This window comes from Falco peregrinus, chromosome Z, assembly GCF_023634155.1.
Source record: "Falco peregrinus isolate bFalPer1 chromosome Z, bFalPer1.pri, whole genome shotgun sequence".
Taxonomy (NCBI): Eukaryota; Metazoa; Chordata; class Aves; order Falconiformes; family Falconidae; genus Falco; species Falco peregrinus.
Genome location: NC_073739.1, coordinates 65,744,026 through 65,757,548, shown reverse-complemented (window position 1 = coordinate 65,757,548; position 13,523 = coordinate 65,744,026). Strand labels below are relative to the sequence as shown.

Here is a 13,523-nt window from a genome sequence, read left to right as displayed (position 1 = left end):
AACCCAGTGAGAAGAGAGGGAAAGGAACTGAGCAACTGGTAAGCTCCTGTGCAGAGCAAAGTTCTGCCCATATCCATGGAGAATGTGAAAAACGTTCAGGCAACCCTGTGTAATGCTGGTGAAGTAGATTACTGTTTCCTTTCAAGTAGAGCACATGCAGTGTCGAACAAACATCGTCTTCCTTCTGTGGAGGTTTTGTTTAATGATAGTGACCCGTACTTTTGCAGAAACCTCAAGCTATTCTCTCCAAGTGATGCATGAAAAGCAATGATAATAAGGAAAATGAATAAAGCTGTTAAAAAAGGCTGGAGCGCAAAATCAGTGGAAACACACAAGAGGTCTGGTCTGGTCTGATACGCCAACAGCAGCAAAACCGTAGACTGAGTGATTAAGTTACATGAACATTTTGTATATCTCTAATATCTTCTTATCCCTCCAAGCACTGTTTACTTAGAGGTTTTTAAGTGAATTTATTCAGATGTACAAATTGAAATTTGTTGAACCTTCTTATTATCACAGACTGGAATGATACAAAGGGGATCTTTCTTAAGACTTCTTGTGAAGACACTCTGTAGTTGTTACTCCACCTTCAGTAAAAGTAGTTAAAAATGAGCCAGTACACCAAACCTCAGCTTCCCCTTTAAGCAGAGGCTCTCAAAGAAGTTGCCATGTGAAAAACTTCCCTCACATTTGCTGTGCTACTCAGGACAAGTCCAGAGAAGGAGCTTCTTGTATTTCTTGTGGGGAGGTGGAAGAAAGGTGATTAATTAGGGGAGACGGAGGTTTTCAACCTCTATTATAAGTTTTTTTCCCCCCTTCTGCTATTGTGATCTTAAAGCAGGCTCCTCACCTTGCTTGGCCATATATCTCTGTTACACAAGTGTTGTACAATGCTTTTCCTCCTCTCTACCTTTTTTTATGATAACCAGTAAACAAAGGAGGAGGTCACAAATGTAACTCACAGCTAACCTTCCTGACTGGGGCTCCCCTTTGGGCTCGGTACCTTGTGTTGGTGACTGTCTGTTGAGAATCGACCAACAAATACTGTTGGAGCCTGGGACATACCTCACATCAGGCTCTGCAGTAGCAGCGTGTAGTGGCAGCCTCCCATTTTTGTCAGGTATGTTCTGCTTAGCACCGTTTCTGAGCAGGCTGACACAGCCTTCCAGCCAGCCCTAAAAAAGAAATCAGAACATGTCAAAGACGAAAGTGAAATGCATCAGGCCAGATCTTTCCTGGTGGTCTGGCACCTGTGTACGCCTTTAACTGTTTCCGCAGTATGAGGAACTGGTTTTTTGTTTCCCCAATAGAGGTCTCTCAGCACTGACAGCAGTTCCCCTTTGGAGTCCAAGTTTCAGACTAGCACAGTCATTTATTTCTCTGATAAAGCGTTTTCTTTACATTGCATTTTGTTTTTTCTGCTGCTGTGGCAGGTACTGACAGAGTAAACAGCAGACAGTAAACAGCCAATCCCTGTATCACTAGCAAATGGTACACGTACTCCTGCATGTGGATTTAATTATACTAGGTTAAACTGAGAGCATGAGCACTTAATCTCATTTCCTTTATGAAATTTTAGCAGGGATGGCAAATCAATAGTAAAAAGCCTTAGAGTGTGGTTTTGCAAACATTGTTGCAGAAGTTTGAATTAAAAACGTCAGACTGAAAATGGCACCAAAAGAGATGGGATTAATCAGTTCTTGGACTAAAACCTTCTATTGATCACCTCAACAAAGAAGCAAGTAAACAATCTGGTTCTGACTGCATAAATCTTTCAGTGTATACTTAAGTCCCAGAGAAATTGAGCATGGGTTTAAGTGTTTTGTTCAAACCTCCATAGGCAATCAATAAAGACCATTCCCTCCTGTATGAGCTATGTTGGATCGCCTTTACCAGCATTTATAGGGAAAAGGTGTGCAATGATGGAATCAGAACACCTCTGGTGCAGCTCCTGGTGGAAGTGCAAGACCGCTGAATTCTGCATGCAATTCTCTGCTGAATTCAGGACAGACATCACAGCCAAATGCTCTCTAGACCCCTGATTATATCCTTCATAGAAATAGAAATGGAAACTTCGAAGCCTGGGTGGTTTAAATCTTTTCCAGTCATTTCTTTTTTTCCAAAAAATATTTTCTCCCCTCTGGGAAAAGAGGAAGGAAAAAAAGGAGCATGACACCAATTATGGGATTTTTTGAAAATAGCTGGCAGAGGAAATGTTTATTCTGAAGTAAGCAGGGCATGTTCCTTGCACTGAATGAGGCTGCCTGTTTTGCTGTTTTCTACACTTATTTTCTGGCTGAATGTTGCAAAGGTGAGTAGGAGCTTTGTTTTTGTCCTGAATTTGCAGGAAGAGACTATATGCAAGGGATATAGTTTAATTAGGCTGCCACGGTATCTGTTTAAATGAACTGGTGGTCATCCAGCTGTAACTCATACTATGCAGCATGGGTGAACATTTCTTCCTCCTTTCTGTCCAACTAATAATGGAAGCCCATTGTCAATGCCTCTGCCAGCTAACTTGGTCCCCAGCCTTTCTCTGAATCCTGAATTACCTCCAGCAAGGAGTAGAAGACTAAGGAGAAGACGGTAATCCTTGTGTACTTCAGATAGAGAGCACTGCATCTCCCTTCCCAAACTTCTTAATGGGATATCTGCCCCTGCTGTCACTGGCATGTGGTTTGATTGGGGGATTGGATTGCTCACAGTCTGAAAGTCTGCACTGGCACCTGCAGCACTAAGTTCTTAACCTGGCCATCCAAGGTCCAGAACTGTAGTGAAAAAAAGGCAATGCTCTGGCTTATGTGGTGTGCAGGAAAACATGCCTGCTGACCACCAGAATTTGAGATAGGAATGCCCTCTCTGGAGCATAAATATCTGTTCCTGTCAGTGGGAGTGAAGAAGTTCATCTGCACATTAAGAACAAAAGGGGACTTTTGAGCTCACAGAAACAAGTGGCTTTCTTGAAATCACACAGAGGACGCTGGACCTAGTAAGATCCCCATACCATGCAATGATTTCACAAGTCAAAAGAGAAGGGACACTCTGAGAAGAGTCCTGATCCTTTTCTAATAATCATTGCTCCATTTGCATTACGGTAAAGTTTACCATTTCACTATTGTCTAGAACCAAATGTTTTGTACTTTTTTTCTTTCTGTAGTGTAAGCAGAAATCTTATTTGGTCTGCACATTTACTCCCTTCACTCCATGTATCTTTATATCCTTTGCCCTCATGTCTTGGTACCAGATAAGTTGCCAGAGATAAACTGGTACGTCCACAAGCATCTTGAGTATTAATATTGGCTCCCATCTTCAACAGAAGCTTCACTGTGTCAACCTGGCGTCCTGACACAGCATGCATCAAAGGTGTGCAACCTGGGGAAGAAAGTCAAACATTCTTTTACAATTTTTATTTTGTCAAAGCCATAAGAGAGAGATATTTTCTTATTTGCTAATGTTAGCACTGGCAAATTAACAAATCCTTTCTCTGACAACTGTCCAACAGTTGTATTCAGCTTTTTATAGGCAGGAAGTAACTGCTATGCCAGTTACTGACCACTGAATTTAAAAAGAGCATGACTTCATTAGCAAAAAAACCTTGCCCCATTAACTGTACTTCTGGAAGGAAAAGTGTTTTTCTGTTGACAAGCTCCCAGTATGAACTGTTGGCTTTGTACACCATTTTGGAGGCTGATATTCTTCAGTGTCTAGTAGCCTGGTGGTGCTTGGCTAATTTTCTCAAATCAACTTCATTCTGTCTCTGTATATTCAAAAGATTTATGAAATCAAGCTGTGTCCTGTGCAAAGGTGCATGTGTGTGACTTGATGCTTTATGTAGATTACTTATTTTAAAGACTGGATTTGCTCTAGAATATTCTCTGTTGTCATAACCACTTTAAAAAAATATTCTGCAAACAATTTATGTGCTGGAGAAAAACAGATATCTATATCCAAACCTAATACTAAACATAACGAAGGATTATGATATCTTTTAATTGCTTGCTCTTCCTTCCATTCTGTTAGCTGCTGAATAACAGCAAGAGGTTCTCCTGCAGAATCTGACAAAGCAATTTAAAATGACTAAACTGGGAATAAACATGAATATTAGAAATAATAAGGCTACTAGAAACTTCAGACAACTGAAGAATATTTATTCTTACTGGATTCAATGAGACTGCTGAGCAAACACATACTACCCAACCTGAGATTGTGCAGACTCTGCTATATGTGCAGGACATAAGCTGTTTGTTTTGTCTCACAAGACTGGTCTTTAGTTCCATTTGCATGTACAATCTAGTAAACAAGTTCATTCTGGAGCTGAAAGAGTCTGTCTCCACTCACTGCCCTTCATACCTAGTCCCTCTCCCAGTAAAATCTGGACGGAGAGCATTTTAGCTTGATTAAGCATTTTCCCTACTGACCAACAGACGTTTTAAAGGTAACAGTTAGGATGTTTGCTTTCAAATGTAGGGAAAACTGGTAACTTTATGAAAACAGCTAAAGATAAGAATAGACAGCGTTCATATGGACCTTTTAAGAGAATCATAGAAGCATTTAGGTTGGAAAAGACCTTTAAGACCATAAAGTCCCACTGTTAACCCAGGACTGCCAAATCCAACAGCAAATCATGTTCCTAAGCACCACATCTATACATTTTTTAAATACCTCCAGAGATGTGATTCCACCAGTTCCCTGGGCAGCCTGTTCCAATGCTTGACCACACTTTCGGTGAAGGAATTTTTCCTAATACCCAATCTAAACCTCCCCAGCACAACCTGAGGCTGTTTCCTCTTGCCCTATCTCTTGTTATCTGGGAGGAGAGACCTGCCCCCACCTGCCTACAATCTCCTTTCAGGTAGCTGTGGGGAGTGATGAGGTCTCCTCTGAGCCACCTCTTCTCCAGGCCAAACACCCCCAGTTCCCTCAGCCACTCCTCATAAGACTTGTGCTCCAGACCCTTCACCAGCCCCACTGCCCGTCTCTGGACACGCTCCAGCACCTCAGTGTCCCTCTTGCAGTGAGGGGCCCAACACTGAACACAGGGTTCGAGGGGTGGCCTCACCAGTGCCCAGTGCAGGGGGACTTGGCCTAGTCCTGCTGGCCACACCGTTTCTGATACAAGCCAGGTGTCTTTGGCTTTCTTGGCCACCTGGACACACACTGCTGGCTCAAGTTCAGCTGGCCACCAACCAGCACCCCCAGGCCCTTTATTGCCAGGTTGTGGTAAACTGCAACAAAAATACTTTTGAATAAACAGTCTTCCTTCAGAGAAGCTTCCAGAGATCTGTGGCTCTACTTCACTTGGGAAATAGATGTATATAAAAGCCAGCCAATGGACAGAACTTCGTAAAACCATTAAATAGTAACCTGAACACAAAATCAAAAAGCCCAGAGTCTCACAGATGAAACAGATTATTTAGATCATTGCACATTGTATAACCAACACTTTGGCAAATAATTGCATGACAAAATCATTCAAACTGTGTCTGTACACATGCTTCTTAAGTGCAAAAGACTGGAAACCCTACTCTAGAAATGTGCAGAATGTATAGAATTTGGCTTTGATAAAAAATAGGGGGTTTCTTTCCCTGAAACGACAACAATTTCTTAGCATCTCCCTAAAGAAGAGAAAATAGATTCATGATAAAGTACTGTGATTATAGAAAAACAACTTATTTGTACCCATAGAAAAAAAACCTTACAGTTACAGGGGGAAAGAAGTATCCAAACTGAGTATTTCCAGTGGATGTTCCAAAGAATAACTCACATTTCCCATATTCTGCTTCTAAATATAAATTGCCGAATGTAAATATCAGGATAAAAAATGGAAAATCTAATTGCAAGCTGAATCAACTAATCCCCGGAGAACAAGCTTGGCCTTCATTTACCCTCACTGTCGCAGCACTCCAGGATGGAAGGATCTTCTCGAATCACTGCAGTTAGTGTGTTCACATCACCATTAGCTGCTGCTTGGTAAACCACAGTCAAGTCAACCTCTTCTGCTGCATCACCTACAGGTATGTCCATGAGTAAGCAGAGAGCAAGTAAAAATGATTAACAGTGAAAATAATGACACTTATTTCACTGAGGTTTTATGACTATATAACTCAAGGTGGAATAAAATGTATCTAAACAGCACTGTTTTTTGTGTTAGTCATCTGAAACATTTTTCATCGTAACTTCTTCCAAAAGCTGTCAAACATAGACACTGAGAGGATGTAAGGAAACTTCTGGAAAGTTTCACCTCTTATAAGAAATCATACTAACATTAATATAACATGACTTGAGAAACAATGAAGTAATAACTGAAATGGTTCATGATATTGCTGGCCACACTTTTAAGAGATAGGATGAAACCAGGACACAGGTGTTTTCAGTTTCAGTGTTATCCTTGCACCAGTCAGAAGACAGGTTTTTCACCTCCTTTCCCTGCAGTACCCAGGGGAATTCTCTTCTCAGGAGAGTGAACTTGTGGCAGCAATAACTTGTGTTAATGATTCCTGCAAAAAGGAAAGATGGACTATTGCTTGGAACCCAGGAGAGGTTTATTTTGTTTGGCAATTACAGTATGAGGTATTATTTAAAGAGATGCCTTGCAGGACCTGTTCCTGAACACTCCTCAGTTTTTTCTTTCTAGAGAAATCAATTTCATTATTCTGTCTTTTGGTTTTTTGTCTGTAACTTCCTTCCAGACTGGTCATCCCATGTTCCATATGCCTACACCTTCTTTGCCTTCAAGTGGACTATTAATTTGTTAACTCCAGGAGTCAAAGCAGTTGATCTTTTGGTGCAGGGTCAAATCTGATGTAATGGTCAAATGATGCAGATAAGTTTTGTTGGTCAGCCACAGTCTCATGTTTAATTTTTAAGAGTTTCTGATCTCTATTAACTCAAAAATAAGTATAGCTGCAGTGAGCTGTGCTGTTCATTGTGGCTGAGGGTTAGAGCTACAGAGTGCAGCATTTGTCCAGCTGCTGCACTACCTTGTTAGCAGAAGAATGTAAAACTGATGCCTAAATCACACTAGCGAGTTGATCAAAGGAAAGACGGATGAAGTGATGGTCACTGTCATGTCTTCTGGAGATAGCATAACTATGTAAGCTGTGCACAAAAAAGGGAGATGGTTTAAAGAGAATTTGAAAAGTTAGTAAAAAAAGAAAAGTAAAAAAAAGGTCTTTTTCATAACCGATGTATTATTATTAACACACTGAAACAAATCATATTTTAAACATTGTCATATATATTTTTGAGTGATACAAGATCTTTTACGATAATTTTAAAGTATTAGCCATGCTATGCACATTGTGATCAGATGTTGTCACAGATGAACCTGCATGAGCTCCACAGGGTTTACAGCCAGCGTAATTCCCCACATGTGATCTTCTCTCCCCAGGATGCAATTGTCACTCTCAGCTTCAAAACTTGGCTGCCATGGAAACGCAATCAGCTCTCACCCTGGGGAAGATTAGTCTGTCAAAGCTGGAGCTCCGGTTGTGCAATTGGGAAGACTAGAAAACTGATGTTAAATCTGCCTTCACCAGTGCACAGATTCCCTCTCCATCACTACTCAACTGAAAATAATTTATTTTCTTTCTTCCAGCTGGTCTTTTAAATTACACATTTGATAAAATTTGTGAATTAAAAATGTTAACTTGATTTTTATTTTATTGGGGAGTCTGTTGCTGAGGGAGCTGTTCATTTGCCTGAGAAGCTTTGACCTGTGTGCTTGGGAGATCAGGAGAGACTAAGAGGCATTGCTTCTGCAGAGTCATCATCAGTGACTAGCACATGAAAAAAGAAGTGACTTGACCACAGGGCTCATTAATCAGATTTCCTTATCGTGCCAGATCTGCAGGCTGCTCTCACAATCAGTAAAGTCAGCAAGGGCATGTTAATAACAAGCTCAGGTCTGAGCTAGTCCCTTACGCAAAGAGGGGTGTAATATGGGCTGGGTGGAAAGCAAGGAGACAAGCCAGTGGTTCCTTGCTTGTGTTGCTCCTCTTGGCCACTCCCTGCAGGCACACAGGAGGTGCCAGCCGTGAGCACCAACATAGCTCCTCTCACAACTGCATGCGGTGGTTACTATATGGGAATGGTACAGAGAAGATGCTGCTGGCACTGGGAAAGAAACTATTAGATGTACTGAGACAGACAGTGGACCAAGGGGGCTCTCACCTCCTTTTATGCATTACACATGTAAATTGTGTACTTTTTGCTGTTTACCTTACATGGAGGGCAGTATGGTGGGAAGGCAAGGACATGGATGCATGCCTGCACATGGGTCCCTGTCTCCCTCTGCCCTTTTTCATCTAACTAAAACCAAAACACGTTTTCTCCTGCACCTTTGCTTGTTCCAGGCTGAATCTGCTTTGCCCAGAGCAATTATCCTCCTGTATGAGAGGAAGCAAACCTCTGAATGAATCAATGGGTGAATGAACAAAGAGGTTTTCCCCATGCCTGCTTTTGCAGAACACAAGCTCCACTCCTGTTAAGGGATGGCAGCACGAAGCCACATCAAGATTCACACTTCCCCACCCATGAGTCCTACTAGCTGTCAGTGCAAGGAGAGGCAGTTGGACTACACTGTCACCCTGCTGGCAAAGGAGACTGGGCCAGGAGGAACTGACACACACCCGTATTGTGCATCTGACATAAAGGAGACTGACATTAATTCCATATCTGTAGGGTGACATGATTTCAAGTGGGGTGTCTTTGACATGACCTGTGTAGCTTTGGGTGGGGTGTGAGGAAGAAGACAGTTGTGTGGTCTCCTGATGCTTCACATGACAGGGAGCAGGAAATGCCAGGAGGGCTTTGGATTGTCACAGCACTATCAAAACTAGCTGGCTGCAACAAGGTGTTAACTTCAATAAGTAGTTCCTGCGCCTTGCCCTGGCACAGGCGCCAATCCCCCACAAGGTTTCAAAAGTTCATCTACTGTCCGTGATGTTTCTTCATCCTCTTCAGGCCAGCCCACCCTGCTCTTTGCCTCTGCTGCATCTGGAGTCTTCCTTCTCTGGGCTCCTCTTCCGGCCAGCCTCTCCTCATCTGGGGCCTCTCCTTGTCTCTCCTCCCTCTGCTTCTTCCAAGTCTCTCTTCATCCAGAACTCCTCTTCCATCCCCCTTAGAGCTATTTAACTACTTAGCAGGAGCCAGCCACAGCTGCACATTATCCACATCAGCCAACCCACCGCCCCTGAAGCCAGCCCACTGCTGTATGTTATCGATGTTAATTAACCCAGCTTCATTCCTCTGTAATTCCTCTACATTGGATGTCATTTGTGCTGGATGGACTTTGCTCCAGGTGACATCTCCCACTTCATGTTCCTCCAGCTTACCCTGTCAAGGAATGAGGGGTCATGGGCACAAAGCTTGTAGGCCATTACTTTTTGCAGACGCCTTCCTGGGCAGAAGAGGAATGGTTTTCAGGGTGGGTGTTTTGCAGAGAGTGACAGTGACATACTGAACATTTGTGTCCCCCTCTGTAAGCCTACCCTGCTGGGGAGCTTGATTGTGGCTGAGGCATCAGCACCATGTGGGATATAGGGATTATGAACAGCCAAATGCCTGACCCTCCATTTTACATTTCATTTTGGAAAATTGCTGTGCTACTGGTAAGTCAGCTTCAGGAAGGCAGAAGGTCCAGCTAGGAGCCTGTGCATGAAGCACAGACAGGGAGAAACTACAGGCTTCCATGACAGTGGTGTTGAAAGGTCTGGAAGGATCTCAGTGAGCAAAGAAAAAATGGCATAAAGGGTTGTGACATCTTAATTTGTGCCTAAAATCCTCAGAATCAGAGTTAAAAGCCACTGTATCTGAAATGAGCTACAGTGTTTTAAAAGCATGTCATTTCTTCAAGACAAAGTAATTGTCTTTGGTTGGAAAAGGGAGTATATAATGAAATGTGCAGAATGATTATAGGATTCAGAGCGATGAAATAATACTGCTTGTGACATTAATTCTCCTCCAACTCTCCTATGAAGAATGCATGTTTTACGTGATTTTCTGTGTCAGCTGATGTGCTGCTTTATAAAGTGCCTGTTGAGATACACGTAAGTGCATGCTTTCTCCTGCACTGCAGCTTAGTGTGTGTGATCTTGACAATGACTGATTCAGACCTTGCTAAAACACTAGGTCTTGAAAACTAAAGGCTGGATAACAGGATAATTTATGCTCATTGTAAAGAAGAAATATTTATGTATATAATTAACTCCCGTCTTTGCTATAGACCCTCTTGTCTCCACCAGTAGCCAAAGGCCTTATGTAATTTCCCACGGCTTGTTGGCAGGACACGTTACTGGGCAGTTTATTTGATTTCAGCTTGCCAAGGGTCAGTGGGCGGTGGATGAGTGCAGTTCTTGGAAATTGTAACTCACTCTCTAATATTATGGATTTATTGATTGCTTAACAAAGCGGTAATCCTTGTGTGTGTCTGGCTGTGAATGTACCAGTCCAGGCCTTTGTTTAGCTTCTCTGTTTAAATGGCAAAACATTTGAAGCCAGGTACTGCACACAATGTCACCAAGCAATATTAAGAAAGGAGAGGTTTCTGATGTTGGTTGGCTTCAAGTCCCATATTGCTGCTGCTGTTAATATTGATAAGTATTATAAAATATTAATAAGAAGTACTATAGGAAGTGTCACAAAGAGACAGTATTTCAAGCCTGAAATGCTGTTTTTTTTGATCTGTAGCTGGGATAGTTTTCTGATGTGTAGGGTGGAGAACAGGTTTCTAGGGAGGGTTGGACTGTTTTATTGGACCAACAGATATTGATCTGGTGTGCTTGAAAGCTAGTCTGTATTCCTCCGCTGTTATAAATTGCTCCAATGGAAGATATTCCCTTTCTCCCTGCTACAAAAATTATGCCTGCTTAAATCATTAATATGCCAAGACATTAACAAGCTATTTAGATGAAATCCACTGTACACAGTAAATTTTGAACAGAGCTTTTTGCATGATAACCAATGAGTTTACTGTCCCATTACTGTGTGTTGTCTGCTCCTACTCCCCATCCACCTACCACGCAGCTACCAGGGAAGGCAAACAGTAAGCCACAAATCATCTAATGATCCAGCATCCCTGCAGTGGTGGTGGAGGGGCAAACTTATCTGGAGGGGACCGTCTTGCTGGGGAGATGCTCTGAGTGTGACATGGGGCCAGAGATGCTGCTGCATGGGAATAAGGGTGGGCCAGTGTGTAAAGTGACCTGGCAGGATAAGTTTCTGCAGGTTAGGAGCTAGGGGAGGTGCAGGCACATGTTGCCTCCCAACTCTTTTACTTCTACACAGGTAAGGTGGTTTAGGTCAGTGGTCTTCTGCATTGCTATCTGCCCCCTTATCCATCTTGTAGACTTGACTTCTCCTTCCCCAGACCTGGTCATATTCCAGCCTCGCTCCTGGCACTACTCCCCTTGGCTCCCTGGCAGCCATCCCCATGGCACTGAGTGTGCAGTGTTTCCCCACTCCGTCCCCAGTCTGAGCACTGCTGGGATGGCGTGTGGCACAGAGCGTAGTTGTAGTGCCTGCAGAAGGAGAGCTCAAGACGGCTGCTTGGAGTTGCAGAAGCTCAGTCAGCCCCACACTTCTGTCCTGTTGTGGAAAACGCTCCTTACATCATTCACACATCACCCAGGGGCACCTGTCTCTATTCCTGCAGTACAGATCCCCCTTCACCTGTTGCACTTCCTTGCTGGTAGTATTTTTTTGTCTCTTGTGAATCAGTTTTGCTTGATGGCATCCCACTCCTCCCCTCTACTCAGGGTGGGGTCCCAGGTGGGCTGTTGGTGACCAGTACTCTCAAGACTTGCTTCAGGCTTTGGGTGCTACTGTGGCCGTGAGTCCACTGCTTTACATGGAGTGCATTTACTTTGGGTTCACCAAAGAAGCACAGGCAAGCACAAAACTACAACCTGTGAGACCCGACCACCCAAAAGTCACTGCAGCCTCTGTCTTCCTCCTGTCCTCCATCTTCTTTCAACAGTCAGCACTTTCACTGTGGGGCCAGCACAACCATGTCAGCTTGGACACTATGCAGGTGTGCCCTGGAAACTGTGGCCACTGCACACAAATTATTTGGCAATCTGACTTAAAGAGAAATTTATTGCAATGCAGATGATCAAACAATGACAGTGTCCTGCGTTGGGAACATGAAAGGATTGCGACTACATTCCTGATAGTGGATTAAGTTGTAAGACATAGAAGCTTGTATTGACAGATAAAGACATGAAATTCAATTTCACTTAAAAACAGACATCAAAGAGACATTTGTATTTCCATAGCAACCTTACCATGTAGGAAATCTTCATTTTGGGGCTTTTAAAGATATTTAAATTCACCATTATGACAACACTTAGCTATACAGCTAAGATATGCTGAAGCAAAGTCAATCACTTGTCAGCATCTAGTCCTTTTAATGTGTACAGATTAGCAGACAGGAAAATAATCTTTTCTTAAATTTTTACTCCATTTTAAGCTTCTCTGTTTGCTAATATTGCAATTTTTTATATATATCCCTGAGGACCAATATATAAACAATAAATATATTTGTACATCTGTCACTGCTAAGAACAGTCAGATCCTGTTGCTATTCTGCTGAAAAAATTTATTTTTAAAAAACTCTGTAGCACTAGGCTGAAATATCCATGTCTAAAACTGATGGAAGGAATTCCTTCATGTGTACAAAAACGTCTATGTGACCTGTTTGGTCGTCCCCCCCCCCCCCCCCCCCAAAAAAAAAACAACCCCACCAAAACCGTCTTATTTATTCTGTCAAGTAATCGTAGTACATCGGTGTGGGAGACATGGGAGGACCAGAAGATTTTCAAATTAGTAGCAGGTGACTTACCTTTATGCTGATCAAACACGGATGAGGAACTGAAATCCATCGTGGTCTATCTCATATTTTACAACCAGACCAGACAAATGCCATCTCCAGAGTTTTCAGGGAGGAAGCCCATATGTAACAGTAAACGATGCAACAACAGCAGTCGCCAATCTTCTTGTCAGAGATTTAAACTCACTGCACAGCTGCAGGCGAGGACATTATCGCTAGCCTGATGGGAACGGTGTATTCCCTTTTGTTATGGACCCTCTTAAAATGACATCCCTGGGAGCTTAACCGAGCCTCTGGAAAATGTCTCGTCCCCAGCGAGCGAAGCCGCCGCCGCAGCGCACCCGCCTCAGCCGCCCGGCGCCGCCCGCGGGCCGGCAGCGCATGTGCGAGCTGCGGGCGCAGGCTGCGGGGGAACCGGCTCCTGCTCTCAGCCCCGCACGGAGAACACACATCAGCAAGCCCTATGTGCCTTGGTTTAGTGCTGCCCAGTCACAGTTAGCTGCAGCACGGTGTTGAACGAAGGCGCAGTCACGGAGGGCAGGCTGCCGTGGCTGGAGCGCATCGCGATCGCCCCAGCAGCGCAGCGCGGCAGGTGCAGCAGCTCGCGGTGGACGCTCCGAACCCCGCGTCTGCACAGCCGGCGGCGGACCCAGGTCTTCATGCTAAGTTTTTGCCCGGGCCTCTGCCTCCCGAA

General features: G+C 43.5%; 1 protein-coding gene across 1 annotated transcript in view; it reads right to left on the bottom strand.

Annotated features, from left to right (window-relative positions):
* ANKRD55 (ankyrin repeat domain 55) overlaps positions 1-13,186 on the bottom strand; it is a 50,807-nt gene extending 37,621 nt beyond the window's left edge. The window contains exons 1-4 of the mRNA XM_055791483.1: positions 12,842-13,186; positions 5,886-6,008; positions 3,242-3,372; positions 1,066-1,175 (exon numbers count right to left, since the gene is read on the bottom strand). Of these exons, the coding sequence (XP_055647458.1) occupies positions 1,066-1,175; positions 3,242-3,372; positions 5,886-6,008; positions 12,842-12,881 (404 nt within the window). The 5' untranslated portion in view covers positions 12,882-13,186. The remainder of the gene's footprint in view (positions 1-1,065; positions 1,176-3,241; positions 3,373-5,885; positions 6,009-12,841) is intronic.
* Positions 13,187-13,523: the final 337 nt, after the last annotated feature.